General features: G+C 41.7%; 1 protein-coding gene across 1 annotated transcript in view; it reads left to right on the forward strand.

Moving 5' to 3' along the window:
- The window catches only part of ctnna2 (catenin (cadherin-associated protein), alpha 2), a 283094-nt gene that overhangs the window by 234705 nt on the left and 30950 nt on the right, over nt 1-17439 (forward strand). The window contains exons 10-12 of the mRNA XM_034582981.1: nt 12963-13055; nt 15248-15404; nt 15944-16144. Coding sequence (XP_034438872.1) covers nt 12963-13055; nt 15248-15404; nt 15944-16144 — 451 coding nt within the window. The remainder of the gene's footprint in view (nt 1-12962; nt 13056-15247; nt 15405-15943; nt 16145-17439) is intronic.

Below are 17439 nucleotides of genomic sequence, written 5' to 3' on the forward strand. Positions count from 1 at the left end.
AAAGAGAGCTGTGGTGTTGAAATTGAAACAAGCTGTGTCGTATTCAGCGGCCCCACAGAGACCAGCAGCAATTAAAGCACATTCACCAATAATGCTACTGGCGTGCTGTTGTTTTGCCACAGAGGAAATGAGAAAGTGCAGAACTTGATAGTAATTAATTATTAATTTCGTCACCAGTGTCCCTACTCTCAAAATAAATCTATCTGTCTGTCCATCCGCTTGTCTGTCTGTCTGTCTGTCTGTCTGTCTGTCTGTCCGTATGTCTGACTATCAATCTATCTGTCTGTCTATCCGCTTGTCTGTCTGTCTGTCTGTCTGTCCGTATGTCTGACTATCAATCTATCTGTCTGTCCATCCGCTTGTCTGCCTGCCTACCTGCCTGCCTGTCTGTCTGTCTGTCTATCTATCTATCTGTCTGTCTGTCTGTCTGTCTGTCTGTCTGTCTGTCTGTCTGTCTGTCTGCCTGCCTGTCTGTCTGTCTGTCTGTCTGTCTGTCTGTCTAACTATCTATCTATCTATCTATCTATCTATCTATCTATCTGTCTGTCTGTCTGTCTGTCTGTCTGACTATTAATCTATCTGTCTTTCCATCCGCCTGTCTATCTGTCTGCCTCGCTGTCTATCCATCTATCTGTCTGTCTGTCTGTCTATTTATCTGTCCGTCCGTCCGTCTCCCTGTAATGCAGTTTGACAATTCAACCTTTACACGTTGGCAGTGTTTTAGTCCCCTCTTTATAGCTTGTCAGTTTATTGACTGACCAGTAGCGTTCAGAAAATTGAACCATGTCAGCGCAGGTCAGTTGGGTTCGATCTGAGTGGTGAGAGGAAACCGCATGTTCACCTCCTGCTAGAAATATAATAAGTCAGCTCATCTAAGTGTTCATATCGGACAAAGATACCAAATCTGTCACTTTCAGATGGTCACTTCATATTGATTAACAGCAGGCCATTGCAGATTGTAAATATGATGAGGATCCGTACACGCTGTGTAAATCTGACTTGGTATGAGTCCATGTTCGTCTGTGAATTTCAAACAGACACCCAGCTTTTAAGACAAATATCCAATTACACAGTGCAGCAACAACACCCCTGGGATGGCAGCTGTGAATATGCCCTCATGGTGACTCCCTCAACCTGCCGTCTGTTACACTGTGGAAATAACCTTAAACGCTACAGGCTGGACCCAAGCTGGTCATAAGGCAACATTAAGGCAACCATTTCCTAAAAGTGGTTGATGACAGCAACATGGTTTAATGATTTCTTTTTTTGAAAGAGCTTTTTTCAAGGTGGAAAGTGAAGAGTGTGCATTATTTAGTGTGGATATGTCCAGAGACTACTCCCAGAGGAGCAATAGGTGCAGCGGCGTTCAGTTCCCCAGGCTTAATTACACCAATCCTGAATTAATTGGACTCACAATTTACAGTTTATCATTGCTACGTAAGAAAATCACCTATAACACGTTTGGTTCCAGGGTTCACATTAATTGGCAACCCGGGGCAAAAGTTATGTCTGCTCCTTAATGAAGTAATTAGCTAAAGCCATTGCATCAAAGGCTTGTGCTGATTGCAAATGTGACTTTGTCTGGTCACTGGGTCCTCAGACTTGCTGCAATTCATTTATTATTTTGGTGAATGTCCTCTGCCAAAAAAAGGTTGCCAAGACATTACTATTATAATTTGAAAGACGTTCAGACTCATTTGTAGAAGCGACATCAATCAGCGGATCAAATATAGATCTGCAGTGGCACTAACAGTCGCAGCGCAAAAAATATTGTCTTCATAAAGGCATTAGAGTGGTAAACAAAACATTTGGAAGGATTGTTGTTTGGTTGAAGCCAATATGGCTGTTCTTTGGGGTTTTTGGTGGTATTAGTATGTCACAACCTAAAAGGGGAAATAACACATATGTAATGGGTCACATAAATGTGTACACACGTATTTGGATGCCATGCTTCCTACCACAAAAATAAGGTTTCTTTACAATTCACACAATTACTAACAACTAACCAGCCAGTAGGAATCAAGCCTCAAAGAAATGACTAAAGATATAGTTTTATTAAACAAATCTTTAGCGTTCATTCACCACTGTGGCTATCGAGCCCATTAGTCACAACACAGTTACTAGGATTGTTGATTTATAAAAGGGCAGGAAAGGGAATGATCTCAAGACCAAATGGCTAATAGAGAAAGTTCCAAGAGCTTGCTTTATCACTTTTTCCTAAATGCTCTGCCTTACATTACTGTTTTATCACCTCACGTCTTCATCCCTTTGCAGGAAATTAGCTCTGCACAACACACAGCGTACTGCAGTGTACTTTATATCATCACCGAAAGTATACTTATAAAACTGTTAAAATATCAGCGATTGCATAAGCACACACTGCATTATACATGGGGTGTTATTTAACACCCTACCTCGGTATAATGTTCCAAGATGGAGGAGGACTAATGGCCACGGTGATGGAGGATTTTCTTTTAATTGTAATTTGTGCTGTTAACTCTGCTCACAGCCAGAGTCGTGCTGGCCTTTCACGTCTTCACACCTGCCTGTTTTCACCTGAGAGAAAATTGCACAAGCATCAATTCAAAAGCACAGGAATCAATATGACATTTCCAGCAGCACATTTAGACTTCCTAATACACAAATACACCAGACAGATCAGATCAAGAAGTCTGTCTTATGCAGGGGGGCTCTCTGAAGGGCTCGTGTTGTTTTCACAGGCCGTCTGTGTAGAAAAGTCGGCTTTTATCATAATTCAAAAAAAGACAAGACAGTGCCAAATAATTTGATGCTAATGAAATCAATCACAGCAGCTCATTTATTTTTTTGCTTTAATGTACGAGTGTCTGATTTTAGCATTGACGGAGGACGTCTTCCTCCTTCTTCTGGAGGCAAATAGAAGCATGTAAAGCAGAGTTTTTCCTCTTTTCCTTGGCGCAGCAGCTGTGATGTTTACATTTTTTTTCCAGCACGCTTCACATGTGTTTGACACCGAATGAGTAATTATCGATTCTCATAATCATCAGTGTCACGACTCTGATCCTCACTGCTTCTCTCTTCGCCCATCCCTCCGATTGGCAGGTTCAAAGCACTAAGGCCTGACAACCACTGACCTTTCCCACTCTGTGCATCTATTATCCAACAGAACTAATCATGCTTTTCTTGTGCCTTAGATAGATATGAGAAGACAGAGGGCTGCGATGTAGAGAAATGTCAAGGTCTTGCTGTGTTCACATTTTGGTCGGAGATTGGAATATGGTGTTATAGATCCTTTGCTTCAACTGAGAATCATTTCCTGTGCGATATAAGGTGATAATTTCCCAAATCTGTAAAATCCCAAACACTGCTGAGGTAGGTAGGAAGTATAAATTATGCAAAATGCAACATTGCAAGCATGCTTATTAATAAGATATAGAGGCATCACATGCATGACCTTTTTTGCAACAAATGTCACCTATACATTTTCTGACAGTATTTGAAAAAGACAGACCAAGCACATCTGAATATACAGAATGTTCTACTGCAGTAACACCTTGATACGTTTGATGTTGCAGCCGCTGTATCTCACATTGTGCTGCAGAGTCTAATGTCTTGAAAATGGGCCTGGTTTTGGCGTTGTCGTTTGGGTTTCACTGGCCATTGAACTGTTAGTAGAGGAGAGAGCAGCAATAGCTGTCTGAGTCAAGGCACTTTGTCATGGCTGCCACACAGTGTAAATTGATGTCGGCGTTTGACAGAAACTAGCGAGCGCTCATATATATCGCTCTGCCTCGGTTGTTCAACGTCTGGGAGTCTGCTATTGATATACAATGCGACACAGTTTTTATGTGTAAGGAATTTCCTGATGTTTATGGATAAAAATAGTTAAGTATTCGTTACACACCTGATTCAGACGGCAACCAATGTTGTGCCACCAATAAGTATACCATTCTTTACAGTACAGTGGGTTAAACATTTCAATTCCCCTGAAACCATTTTAAATAGCTTCTGTTGCAGAGGGACTGTGGAATGTAGAGATAGATTAAAAGAAACAACCCAGAGGTCCATTTTCATAATTATGTTTTGGTGCCAAGCCCGACTGCTTGGCCAGCACTCTCAGAAAGGGAGGGCAGGAGGGAGAGGGAGAGAGAAAGCATAGAGGAATCAATATTTCAGTTGAAACAGCTCGAGATCCTTTTTCTTTTTTTTTTTCAGTGGGGGAAAATAATGTAGAGGAAGTGTATGAGAGGAAGTCTGACCCCTGAGGCAACAGTGGCGGCTTGAGCAGAAGGCAAAAGATGTTGTAAGATGGACAAACTACAGTACTACCTACATGGGAGACACTCATTTTTGACTAGGTGGTTCTGACCACCCTCGCGCTACAGAGCGCTCGTAGCAAAATGAAGAGAAATCGGTCTGGCCTGCCTCAGTTCCTCATGACTGAAGCGCAGCAAAGCAGCGAGACACTGAGGCCAGTAGGAAGTGTGAATAGTTGCCCTCTGCCTGAGGGAAAGTGAGTCAGCCATTTGTTACCCTCTCCCTTCCTTCTTTAGTGCCCTGTCATTTACAGCAATGTGAACAAGATAATCCAATATCTGGGGCTCTAAACTGACACTGTAAGACACTTATCTACAGCACATGCACATGTACCCACACACACACACACACACACACACACACACACACACATATCCCCTGTCCCAAGTCAGTTCTGTCCTGCTAAATTTATGATTTGTTTATACTGCTTTCAATTACCTCTCTGTGTCCCTTGTTGAGCTCAATAAAACATTATATTGTGGATATTGTCCTCTAGGTGCCTATCCTCTCCTCCTATGGCCGTCTTCATTTACACATACAGATTCAAATGTAAATAATTCATAGTTTGAAGCCTCTGCATGTATACGGTCACTCCAAAAATGAACAAGTGCGTGACATTTAGCGCCATAAAAGAGCAAACTACCAAAGTGCACACTGCTGCAAACAGATTGCCAGTGTCGTCTCCTGCATTACATCAGGTGTCTCCACTCTGTGAAGTGTGTGTGTGCTACTTCTGTACTTGTCTGGGCTGTGTTTTCATCCACCCCTTCTCTCATGTACAATTCTAACCTCTCCATGCAATGCAGTGATGCTTCACCTCTCCAGCAGCCCGGAGCAAATTACCATATTTATCAAGAAGCCAGCCACGGCATTAGCAGGGATACCCGAACCTCAGCTGCAGCTCTGCAGAAACGACCACTGTAAATCACACACTGTCAGCCTGTCACGCAACCTCAGTCCTGGTTTTCACAGAGACCATGATATGATTGTGAAGTGGTGATTCTGTTCAAACTACAGCTTTGATTCAAAATCATATAGAGAAGAAAATAGAAAAGAAATTGTTTCTCGATAATCTTTTGTTCAAAATGAAAAGGTAGTAGTGACGGGACTTTGTATTGTAATGCTAAGTATTGCACATGTCTTAAAAGCCGCTTCTACAGATAAAAAAAACAACACAACACAAAAGACTTGAATTATCATTTGTGGTTACGGTTGACAAACTGAGTTATAGCCCAAAGATTTTAACGCCGAGGGAAGCAAAAGAAAATCCACATCTAAATGAAATAGCAATTAAACCAAGCCATTTCAAACCACAATCGTTTTCTGCATAATTTAATTAAGTTCCTAACGTTTACATTTTCTACAGCTGTTACATAGTGACAGTCGATATTGCAATTTTCTGACTTGCTTTGAGAAAACAGAATTTTGCTTATTTTGTTACCTTGGAATTTTTAAGGCTGAATTTGAGTTTTATTGATAAACAAGGTTCTGGCATTCAAGCTGTGTTTTTTACCATCGTTATTTTGTGTTGAATTTTTCAGTGCCAGTTTTAATTTGACTTGGTTCGTGCCAAGTCGTTTTCTAGTAACTTTCCTAGTTTTTCGGTCTTAACTAAAAATGTCAAAATCCTGAACGTTTGTTTTCCTTTTTAAAACAAGTCTTTGGAGTCTGTGATCCACCCACTTCAGAAGCTGCAGATGGTCTTTGCTGACGCAGTGAAAGGACGGATATATAAGGTCTAACTCTGCATGCAGCGAGCGCAAACACGAGTGGAGAAGCTGAAGCCAGCTGCACTCTATTAAAAGTAGTGCTGTCAAAAACAAGCTTAATCACCGAACACGCTGAGGAGCAGCATTAAACACATTACAGAGTAATTAATGTGGAAGTCGTTTTTCAGTGGAAGAAAGTCATGGCGTATGACTGTAATCACTGTTCTACTGAGGGGACTGTGTCATCCCACACCTGACCCCCACCCCCTGCAGCCACACGCACCTACGTGTTCCTATCGTAAAGGTTCAGTCAATGGGGGATGTGTTCAACTGCTGGAGAAGCCTGGCGAAGGATTCATTGACCGTATGGAACTGGGTCACTGAACTCCCATGTTGCCGTCAGGGAGCCTCTGTGGATGTCTTAACATAATTCCAAGGCCACTTACAGTTTAGCAGCAGAGGTTGTATAAGAGACATAATACATTTTGATGAAGGTAGCGCTCACGTTCTGTTTAATTTGATTTCTATTTGAGTAAATAACGTGTTTTTCTGAAACATTTGTTGAAAAGCACAAAAGTAAACCTGTATTTTAATTAGAATAGTATATTTTTATATTTCCCCATATGGAGGTTTTCTTGTGATTAAACAGTATTGCGATATTGAATGTCTTGAATACTGTATATCCACCTATTTACATGAACCTATTCACAACCCCACTTTATTTTTAACTCTTTTGATCTAATGCAGGGCTGCATCCTTGATTGTTCATTAGTGGGTGAACTCCATTACATTTCAGGCTATTATAGGAATAATAAGAGACGCTTTGTGTCTGTGTCTGCATTTGCACTAGCGACCGCCGCTGTATCTGCAGGAATGCGGGTGGGTGCTTGTGTGTGTGCATGTGTGTGTATGTGTGTGCGCATGGAGGAGGGTAGAACTGTATTCAAGTCAGCTACATATTAGTGGACCTGTCACTTAGTAAACAGTGACTTAAACTCATTTCCATTCCGAGTTAGGAAGTGTAGAGAGAACTCCTAAGTGCATTAGAGTCACTCACAATTTGGGTCCACTCCATCTCTCAGGCGAGGGGTGGGGGGCAAAGGTAGCAGGGGGAGCAATTAAACAGCAATCTGTAATCAAAATGACTCACAGACACATTCCCTAATTTCTGTTCATGTTGTAACCTCAACTTACAAGACAAAGAAAGAGTTGATTATTTGATTGTCTTATTATTATTATCATTATTATTATAATTATTATTATTATTATTACGATGTTGAATTAGTTTTACTGGGAATTAGATATCCACCAATCGAGAGCTGCCTTCATGTGAGTGAGATCCAACATCACAAAGATTATCATGGCGTAAAAGCTTGAAAATCTATTGCTTCTGTTCTTGTTATTTAACACTTTGTTGTTGTTGAATATGCTGCAAGGTCTGGCGCTCCTTTTGATGTGGTTGCGAGCCCGGTGGGCATTCTTCCTGAGGCGATACGTGCCTCACTCCTTAATAGCAATTGATTTTCAAAGGCGTGGTTCATAGTCAGTCGCAGCAGCTCCGCAGCTCCTCATGCTGAGAATCCCCTGTGGACTTGAACCTCACACAACCTTGACATGCGGCGTTACCTTAAGTCATGCACCTTAACCTGTTGCTGTCACCTCTAGTCCATACGTTGCAGGTGCAGGCGTCACTGCTGGGAGCCGACAGCTCATGACTAAAGCAAATAGAAGTGCTCTCCGCAAGGGCAGCTCTGTAATTGTTTCACAGTCTGCATACTGTATTCCCACGTTACATGTTCTGCTCCATCTATGCTGACAGACTGATTTGTTTGCTGTGTGTGTTTATGTATGTATGTATGTATGTGTGTGTGTGTGTGTGTGTGTGTGTATAAGTGGTAGAGAGGCAAAGAAGCAGAGGAAGATTCTGGTTCTTCTGTGCATCTGAAAGAAATGAAAGAAATGGTTTTGCTCATGTCAATAAACCATAACTACAAGTAAACATCCTGAAAGAGTTTTAATAGAACAAAGTGCCTCCATCTTACGTCGCATAAATGTCATCCCCACTGATTGCTTCTTCCACCACCATTCTTCTCCTTCTCAGGTCGGCCTCCTGCCTCTTCTTTAGGCCAAGCTGTTGGGCTCCTTGGCTGACACCAGCTCCATTAGTCAATCTTGAGAGTTAGTAACTAGAGGGGTGATTTGTGCGCTGTAGCTGCTGGAAATGGCTGCAGAAACAGCCCGGTGTTCGGGGGGGGTTACAGACTGTCAAGTGTGAAGCAAAGCGAGCCTTCTTCTGGCTCGGCTTTCCTCTGCTTTGGCATGATCGCTCTTTGGAAAGTGTTCGCTCCAGCTCCAGCTAGACCCTGGAATCCAGACCGATCAGTGAGCTTGGGCCTACGCGCTCCTGTAGATTGACAGGGGAGCATCGCTGAAGCACTTTTGTTTACAACCAAGATGGCTGCCGCTGATGGCAAGAAGTGTCTTTGATCTGATATCTAGACAGTATTAAATTAATTTAACTTTATATTATCTGTAAAACAACAGCTAACTGCTACATGCTGTAGTTATTTTACACTTTTGCCCCTTTTTAGCGGAATGTCACATGTTTTGTTGCTGTGATTGGTTGTAGGTCTGCTGTGCAACACTTATTCACGTCCCTCTGGAATTGAAAAAGAACTGAGGCAATGACATTTGCTCCAGCAAGAGCTATCAAATAGATTTTTAAATAGAAAATAAAGTGGAGTACAGGACACATGAGCAGGTAGAACCAAGCGGAGATCCATGAGATTACACGGACAAAATATACACTGTATGTAGACAGTGCTAAACAGCGATGAAGAGCACGTGCTAAGATGTTATTTAATGCAACATTATCAGTCCTTTCTGGCAATAGATTTGAGGTTGTCACTAAAATCCCCCCCCCCCCCGAAAAAAACAACACACTCAGATCTATTTTCAGTTACTCAGCTCCATTTAGGTGATTTAGATAGAATACACGAGAATGGCTGTCTCTCCGGCTGCAGTGGAAACCTTGATCAAATTAGAATTGAAGTGATTATCCAGGGCCAGAGCAAAGGGACAAAATCAATAGTTCTTTGGTCATGGCTAAAATGAAGAATGGGCATTCAACAGGGCTTTCTCTCTCTGTATTGTTCCCTCTCTCTCTCTCTCTCTCTCTCTCTCTCTCTCTCTCTCTCTCTCTCTCACACACACATGCGCATCTTTGAAATAGGTATTTTGTTCCAACATCCTTGACCATATCAGCATTAGACTCGCACGGTATATATTCTCAAACCTTCTGTCTTATATTTTTCCTTCACTCTTTGGAGAAAAAAAAAAACCAAAACCTCAAAGGAGAAGCGCCTCCTTAGATAATTGCAATTAGTAGTTTTGGCTGGATGTTGCAGTGTTGGCTCCGGCCCAGCTCTCTGTGTTTGGAAAGAGCGAGTGGGAGTGTGCCTGGTGGGCATGTGTCCAGCCTCCAGAAAGCCCTCTGCCCCTTTGCCTCACAGGGGCCCACTGCAGCAGTCGGAGGGCCGCCAAGGGCCTGAGCAGAAAGGGAACTATGTAAGTGAATAAAGACTGAGAAAAGAGATTTGCTCTCTCCCATTAAAGTAGTTCAATTATATTGTAATTGGAAAATAGCTGAATGGGAAAAGTGGCACACCTTTATCCTACCTCTCGAAAGCCTGCTGCTTAATGGAGATGCAGTAAATGGTGCTTTAAAAGGTTATTTAAGGACATTTTCATTGTGATTTCACTCTAAGCCCCAAAACCTCTTTAAATAATTAAGGGTTGACTTGGTCGCCCCCGTTCTTACTGGAAGTAGTTTTTGAAGGCAAAATTTTAACACAATTAAGATTCTGGGGAATTCTCTGTCGAGTTTACAGTAATGTAAAGCAGAAAGTGAATGCAGAAATCTTCAATCATGCTGGAATTGTCCTTTAAATGATGCTTTGTTTTTTCAAAGAGATCCTCTGTGAGCAGCCACTCGTGTTTATGTGGAACACAGACTCTCAGCCACAGTGATTCACTTTGTCTCACACACACACACACACACACACACACACACACACACACACACACACACACACACACACACACACACACACACACACTCACACTGCTTCACGTAAAGGACTGCAATCCATCAATGTGCTCATTGCTGTCATGTGTAAAGAGACGGGGCTTTAAGCAAGAGTCCTCCAACACCAATTTGATTTACCTCAATTTGCCTCAAACAGTGACATGTGAGCACTAGAAGTGCTAATACAGACTGGCACCTATTTCTGCCAATAGGCATGTGTCTGTTTAGCTCAGTTTGTTGCCTGGATTCGTGTTGAAATCTGATTTACTTAATGATCGTATTAGATTATGCAGAGTTTGAAGTTATGAAAATTAACTGTGCAATACAGTGATGCTGTGGAGGAATGATGGCTTCATGTGGGAATACAGCATGTGCGTGCGTGTGTGTGTGTGAGTGATTGTGAGATACGCGGTTGTGATGGTTAGAAATATTTTATAGCATCTGCAATGTTTTCCATCTCTTCTAAATTATTCAGCCGCTGTGTACATTCTGTTGCATACAGATACAAAAATCAAGCAATCTCCAAATCCCGTCAATCAACTTTAATTAGTTTCAAAAAGTGAACTCCGAACAGGTACATTTTCGAAGATATTAGCGCGGCTCTGTACCAACATTATCTTGACAGTTCAAAAATTGACAGGGATAAGCTTGTATGGGTCTTCCATGCAGGAGTCGGGTTGGAAACGTGTAATCAAGAGACCGTGCCTCGATATAAAGACAGAGATGATTTAAACTAAGGGTTGTTTCAGACATAAAACCCATCTGGCACTTTAATTATACAACAAAGCTCCTCCTTGCACCACCACGTCTGATAATAACTCAGGCATGGTATTCATGCATCAGAGCCATGTTCGAAATGTCAATGTAATGAATTCATCTGTCTGTACATACGTTTTGTGTGAACGTGTTCGTTTTGGATCTGAATGAATCCAATTACCCCGCTGCAACCGGCCCCTCTATATTCCAATCTGCACTATGTGGCACGGCCATTATTGACATGCATACCTCTCTGTTGTGGTTTACCTGTAATTATTTACAGTCTGCACAGTAAGGTTTTGGACATATGAAGTCTCTGTGTCATGTCAGGGCTCTAGCCTAACTTTTTACATTGGTTATACTGAGGGGTCTAACTTTTTTCAGTTAGGTGCACGAGTACATAATTTCGGTGCACTTTCGGTGTACAATTTTCCACCTCCCCATTAGGCGCTGCAATTACACATTTAAAGTGGCACCTTTTTGGGGTAATTTTATCGTATCTGAGCTGCAGAAATTGGACGAGCTTGTTGTTGTATTTTGTGAGCTCGGGCAAAGAGCCAAATGAGGCCATCGGTACCAAAGTTGTTGGGTCAGAATTAGGCATCTTACCGGGGACAGGGGGGGGCAGGTGGTGGAGCAGTAACCCAGTGCAGTCCCCAACCTCCCTGGGGCCCTTAGCAAAATTCTGCGAAAGGGCCCTTTCACACTACCACACCTGATGCCCTGGTGCTCCCATTACTATCCTCTGTTCCATCTGTTGGTCTGAGAATATAAATGAGGTACAAACAAACAATATTTACTGAATATTCAATATAACATGAGTAAATATTAACATTAAAAATAACATAAATACGATAGAGAAATTAATAAAATGTAACTCTGAGCTTTGGCTTTGCAGTCTGGAAATTAGTACATGCTGAAAATCCAGCATTGCCTCTCCTGATATAGCCCCTGTGAGTTGTAGATAACAATACTACTATTCATTCAATCAACATTACCATTCAAACTGACTCCTTCTGATTTCTTCTAGTACATTTTTAGAGATAAAATACTATTTATGTGTCTCAGCTGAATTTTTGTAGAAAAAAATCAAAATTTATGCGGTGTACACCATCTTTGTGTAGTATCTATGTATGTGTCCTTCATACAAGTTGAATAATATTTGACATCAGTCTTAAAACAACACTAACGTGACCATATGGACGTTTTTGGTTGCTGTAATTTGTCTTTCTCGTCATGGGCTGTGTGAGCTTGCCCTTTTGTAATTCTAATGTAATGTAAAAATCTACTGTACTCGTTCTGTGGAAAAATGCAATCTCACCAGCTGGAGCCGATATGAGGCTTAAGCTGTCAAAATTAGTCGAATGTATCAACCAAAGTTAGTCTTTTTAACACCAAATCCCATCTATGTGTTTCTGTGCTGAGCTGCACAGAAAGGATAGTCACAAAAAGAAGGGGATTTTATCCTAAGAAGAATAAAACTTCGGTAGATAGATACACTCTTGATTTGATTTCCGACTGCCGGTCTCAGATTTCCCTCGACTACATTTCTGAGGTAATTTTTTTTGCAGGGGATCTATAGAGTGGAAGAAAAGGCCTTTTTTACTGCAGACACTTTGCTGTGTCTCATTTCGCATACTTTCATCTGCTATTGAGTGCATAAGTTCATTCACACTATCGCAATATGCAGTGCCCATATTTACTTCCCCCAAGGAGTTTTCATCTCCTTTTGTCTGTATGCTGTCTGTCTTAGTTAGCAGGATTACGCAAAACAAATAAACATCAGTGGGATAATAACTACCTGAAACGTCCTTATTTCACGTACATTTCCACATTTTATTTCTGGTCAGTGTCCCATCCATTGACATGGAGGAGGCATGTTTAAGCTCTATACTGCAGCCAGCCACCAGGGGAAGAAGACAATGATTTGGCTTCACTTTTTGGGGAGCTGTCATGTCGTCCATTTTTATATACAGTCTATGTTTCATATCCACAGGTGAATGTTTTAGACATCTGAAAAAAATGTCATCCTTTTCATTACTGAGACTTAGACGAAAAGCATTCAGCTCCAGGTTATAACCATTGTGTCCTTTTTCCTTGCTCACTTTATTCAGGTGGCCAACCTTGCCTGCTCCATCTCTAACAATGAGGAGGGCGTGAAGTTGGTTCGTATGGCTGCCACCCAGATTGACAGCCTATGTCCACAGGTGAGGACTTATACAAACACTCTCACCCACATTAAAGCACACAAGCATTATTAACTCTCCTGTTTAGCTCAAAGCCGCCGCCGCCGCCTCCTCAGAGAAATTGTAATAGCTCGCAATGACAGAGAACAAATCATAGTTGGTAGACTGGGAGTAAAAGCTGTGAATAATGTGTAGGAGGACCTTGTAGTGCTGTTTCTCTGGATGTAAGCAAAGGAGGGCGTTAAAATCGATCCACTGTTTCCAAGTTAAACGTTAGGCCTTATTCACCGGGGACCCGACATAGTAATGGAGGATAGAAATGGAGAAGGGAAGCTGTATCTAAGATTGAGTATCTAATGCCCAGGCCCCACTCTATGTCCACCTGCTGAGAGCCACTTACTAATAAAAACTTGGGGAGGAACCGTCTCCTGACACCTCTTCGCATACTCAACACAGACAGATTAAAAAACATAACAGACCCAGATTTGGTTAGTGGGGAAGGAAGGAACAAAGAAGAGGAAGAACAAAGAGAGATATTTCCAGCGGTTCTGGGTAGAGTTTACCCAAGTCCCTTATCCGCACACATGCAAACACACACACACACACACACACACACACACACACACACACACACACACACACACACACACACACACACACACACACTTAACAACTCCTGAGCTACTGTTGCGTCGAGATGATAGCATCTCCTCTGCTCCATCAGATTAATGTAGCCAAGACATCATCTAATAAAAAGAAGTGATAAAGAACAGGGAGAATGAAAATCATGACACGTCTGTTTAAACTACAGATGCCAGCTGTCACAGTGTTATGATTAAAAGTGCAAGTACACGTCTGTTGGTATGATTTGTTTAAAAGACATTTTTAAATTCCAACCATTTTAGAACTCGGAGAAGTGTTGATTTTTTTGGGGGGGCTTGAAGCCAAATGTTCTATCTTACGCAGATCAAAGCCTTGAAGTCAAAATACTTGCCTTCCACTTTTTTTTCTATTTAATTTCATCTGATCCTCTTTAAGCCGTAAAAGAAAAGGTGCATCCTTATAATTCCATGCACACGTTTTTTTGTTTTTTTGTCCCAGCCTGTGTTTAAAGGAAATTTGCTTTTGATGTTTTATATTTTTTATGTCATATCTAACGACTGTCAAGCTTTTAAGTGCTCACAGGTAAACAACAGGAAAGGATGCAGGGCTTGTTAAAACCCCAGTGAGCTCATCTTGTTGCTGCCACTTCTCTCAGTCCTCTTGAGTGTCACTCACAGACTAACAAAGAGGAAATGGGTTTAATAAATGTGAAAAATATGTTAAAGTCACTGTAGATTTTAGTGTAGATGTATATAAGCACATTTCTCTATTTAGAATTGAATCTTTAACACAAACTGAGCAACAAGTCAAGTGGTCTGAAAACGCTGTGAAGCCACTGTATGACAGGGATGAGAGTTATCAATCATTACCAAGCATGGCCTCAACTAAAAGTTTATGTGAAGCGTGCAGTTGTCATATGTTCATAACTCTGATCTTCTTCGCCTCTGCGCGCCGACAGGCTCGTATTAGATAAGACCCACCCTCTTCAAGCTTGGCAGCCACTCAAAATGACAAATTGCCATCCATGACTGCGACACTAAACATCCCACAGAAACTTTAAAACCAACAATGTAACCCTGTGTAGTCATAGCCGGATACAGCTGTCTGCCATTAACCTCTCTTCCTGTCTATAAATGTTTCAGAACACAGAAATTAGAAACAGCCGGGGTTTATAAACTTTCATTAAGATGAAAATGGGCTCTGTGGTTGAATTTCTATGCTATGCTCTCATTAATACTCACTAGAACATCAATACATTTATTCAACTGTCGCAAAAAATAGACCCCAACAAAGGCCTGTTTGACTCTTTTTGAGAAACATCTGCTAAAATCCACAATAAAAAGTAAAACCACTGTGTGTGTGTTTAAAGATCTCCAGTGGGAAAGATTGGGAGAGGTGAGATAAGACTTGATGTGTGATTCTCATTGATTTTGACAAGAACAAGTATGTTGTTTTTGATATTTGTCATGATGGAAAGTGATACACATTTGTCCGAATGAATCATTGAAGTCCAACTTGAATGGTTTGTATCGGCTCAAATACAAACACACACGTGCACACAGATACCCACCTAAGGTATTTATACACTGGTAACCCTTCTTACTCACCAGGTCATCAATGCTGCCCTCACTCTGGCCGCCCGGCCCCAAAGCAAGGTGGCCCAGGACAACATGGACGTTTTCAAGGACCAGTGGGAGAAGCAGGTGCGCATCCTGACCGAGGCTGTGGATGACATCACCTCTGTGGATGACTTCCTGTCCGTGTCAGGTATGAGATTCTAATTCTTCACAGATTGGCTGATTGGAGGTAAACGGGTGTTCCTGATTTTTACTCCCCCCACAGTCAAAGCTTCATCCTTCAAATATTAAATTGAAGGATGCAAATGTCCAGAGTCAGGAATCAAACAATCAGATAAGACATTGCTGGTTCTTTTTTTTGTTTGCTTGTGTTTTGCTTTATGAATTTGTTCCATCTGACTTTCATTTGTATGTCATTTTCTTAGGATTTAAAAAATATGTACTTTTAGTTCTTTACATGGATTCAAAAGTAAAGGTAAATTAATACATTTTTCATGGGTTTTTGACAGATGTACATTTGTAAACTGGTTTCTCTCTTTTTTTTACATAAATACATGGTTTTACTAACTGAATTATGACTGTGCAGAATAAAATGAACAACTCATTGACCTTCACAGGGAAACATGAATTATACTCATTAGCACACAATGTACAATGCAACAATTTACAAGGGCATTTACAAGGTCTTTCCAATCTCATTCACTGTCTTTCTTTGGGGCTTCCCTGCAGAGAACCACATCCTTGAGGATGTCAACAAATGCGTAATTGCTCTGCAAGAGGGAGACGTGGACACTCTTGACCGGACCGCTGGAGCCATCCGGGGCCGAGCTGCTCGTGTGGTCCACATCATTAACGCCGAGATGGAAAACTATGAACCTGGGGTTTACACTGAGCGCGTGCTGGAGTCCATCAAGCTTCTGTCTGAGACCGGTTAGTGCACTGTACACAAAGCTGGTGTGGCAAGGGGGGGGGGGGGGGGGGGAGCTTTAATTTATTACACCGAGAAGATTAACACCGTATCCTTCACCCTCGGACTGTGCTTGCATCAAACATTTTGCTACAAGCCTTTTTGGCTTGTTTTTCTTCGTCGAACACACACATAAATACACACGCTCTCTACTCGCATTAGCTTCTCAGTGTGGTGAGTGAATTACAGATGCACCTTAATTGCCTGCATGCCCAGTGTCCCACTGTTTCCATCTTAGCTCTAACACAAGCCCTCGACACCACCTGCTCACTCCTCTGCCACTCTTACCTCTCATCCATTTTTTATCTGTTGTTTTTTTCTTCCTCTATCATTGTGAAGCTTCTGTGTCATAGCACATTCCAGGAGACCAGAGTTTATCCCCGTGGCACCGCAGATTTAGGGCCAACGCACGTCTCAGTCCCACCTTTACCCCCTTCCCCCAAAAACAAATAAATAAAAACTGACATTTTTTCAGCATATGGGATGTGAGGACTCTATAGAGAGCAACGGCTAAACTTTCTAGAGTTGTGTTTCATGCTGGGAAGTTTGTGTGTTGTGTTGTCTTGGTGTATTCAAGGTCAGAAACTGAAAACATGGAGTACCGTGGAGAATTTTATGTTTTTGAGTATGAGGAGCTATGCAGGTCACCAGAGCAAGCTGAGAGGATGTGGGGGTATGGAGTTGGAATTTCTTCATTAACCTTTGATTACTGTGTTGCTTCTACCTTCTTTTTATTCTTTTTTCTATAAGACTTCATAGAGCATGAATCTGGTGACATGAGGACTGAAGAGATGAATAACAAAATGTAGATTTCTATGCAAAGCAATCTTAACACCAAGAAGATCCACATTACACAACGGCCTTGTGCTCAGGAGTCTAACAGTCATTGTGAGATTGTAGGGGGGGGTCACACCCAATACTTTCACCAGAAGAGAACCCCTGACTCAAATGTCTGGTCCCTCTGAGTTTAGAGCTTTTTATACCAACCCCACCCTGTGCTCTGATTGGCTAAGTTTGTCGCTGATTCATCTCGATACTTCAATCAGGAGTGGCTTCAATTGAAAGTAAACAATTAAATGTAGTTTACTGCTGTTCACAATAATAGATGAAAGTAATGGGAAAAAAATAAATGTTGTTGGTGCTCAAAACCCAAGTGATGTCATCAGGGCTGAAAGGGGGCGTGGCTGTGTAGTATAGAGACTAGAGGTGGCTGAGGAGGAGGAGGAGGAGGGGTCACAGTGAATCACTGAAATGACAG

The sequence above is a fragment of the Hippoglossus hippoglossus genome, chromosome 1, assembly GCF_009819705.1.
Source record: "Hippoglossus hippoglossus isolate fHipHip1 chromosome 1, fHipHip1.pri, whole genome shotgun sequence".
Classification (NCBI taxonomy): Eukaryota; Metazoa; Chordata; class Actinopteri; order Pleuronectiformes; family Pleuronectidae; genus Hippoglossus; species Hippoglossus hippoglossus.